This window comes from Tupaia chinensis, unplaced genomic scaffold (genome assembly GCF_000334495.1).
Source record: "Tupaia chinensis unplaced genomic scaffold, TupChi_1.0 Scaffold000112_1, whole genome shotgun sequence".
Lineage (NCBI taxonomy): Eukaryota > Metazoa > Chordata > Mammalia > Scandentia > Tupaiidae > Tupaia > Tupaia belangeri.
In genome coordinates, this window is record NW_006159576.1 from 3,122,455 (window position 1) to 3,123,580 (window position 1,126).

Consider the following 1,126-nt stretch of genomic DNA (forward strand, 5'->3'; position numbering starts at 1 on the left):
AAAATATCTATTTGATGACTGCAGTATGATATATAGCCCCAGCTAGGTGCTACTTTATAGGATGCCTAAAGTTAGACTTGTGTTCATGAAAATGTATATATCAGCTGTTTTTTTGCTATGAAAATATTTAGATTAATTAAGGTCTTTAGTTAATTCAATAAAATGTGCGGGGGAAACAGTATAGAAAGCAAACATAGACACCAGAGACAGTGTGGGAGGAGAGTGGGAGATGGCAGAGGGAATCAAGGATGGGGGGGGAGAAATGGAAGATCATCTGCTAACAATAGCATGTTTGTTGATGTGCTTGATTGAGACAATATACAGTGTACTCTGGATGGAAAATCTCATTTTGTATGCTGTAATGATGTACAGTGAATGAATGCAAATAAATAAATTGAAATATATTAAAAAAAAAAAAAAAGAGGAGGAAAAAACCCTGCCTTATACCACAGAATTCAAGTACTCAGGTACTTGTTAGAGGCAGCCGGATATCTATTTCTCCAGTTTTTTTGCCTCCAAGAGATCACACTTTCAGTTCCAGGGTAGTGAGGAACCACTGGCAAACTACTGGAAAAATCTTCTGGATTAACCAGTGTACTATTTCATAAAGAGCTTCTGGAGTTGAAATCTGTCACACTGTCAAAAGTGTCCAGGCTTTTGCAACAAAGGATAAAAGAATCCTGGTGGGTACTTCACTGAGTCCTTCCCAGCTGGGTCTCATATCGGCACTGCTGCATTAACCTCTGAGGCGCTGGCCCTGACTCCAAGCGAAGCCTCCTGGCCGTTCTTCAGGCAGTGGATTATAATTTGGATCCTCATCTGGTGTATCAAAAATAGCCTTCATAATAGATGGTGTTTTCAGAATTCTTATTCCACCAGGCTGTTTGGGGAATACATCTTCCAAAAAAAAGAAATATGTGTGTCTAACTGCAATACCTGGGTTAAAAGTTCCTTTGACTTGCTCACAGTAGAAGAGCATTCTGTCTGACCTCTAGGCTTGTGAAGTTGTCACAGAAAGTGTGCTGTAAGGGACCAGCAGTTAGTGTAATGGCTATGTTGCTGAACTCCCATGCAGCCAACCGCAGTTCAAGTCCTGGACCCAGTGGCTTAAACTCACGCCGGGCGC

General features: G+C 41.1%; 2 protein-coding genes across 4 annotated transcripts in view; both read right to left on the reverse strand.

Annotated features, from left to right (window-relative positions):
* The window catches only part of LAMC2 (laminin subunit gamma 2), a 96,311-nt gene that overhangs the window by 59,701 nt on the left and 35,484 nt on the right, over nt 1-1,126 (reverse strand). The window lies entirely within an intron of this gene.
* The window catches only part of LOC106734410 (derlin-2-like), a 1,265-nt gene continuing 894 nt past the window's right edge, over nt 756-1,126 (reverse strand). Inside the window, exon 3 of the mRNA XM_014586058.2 lies at nt 756-940. Within this exon, the coding sequence (XP_014441544.1) occupies nt 868-940 (73 nt within the window). The 3' untranslated portion in view covers nt 756-867. The remainder of the gene's footprint in view (nt 941-1,126) is intronic.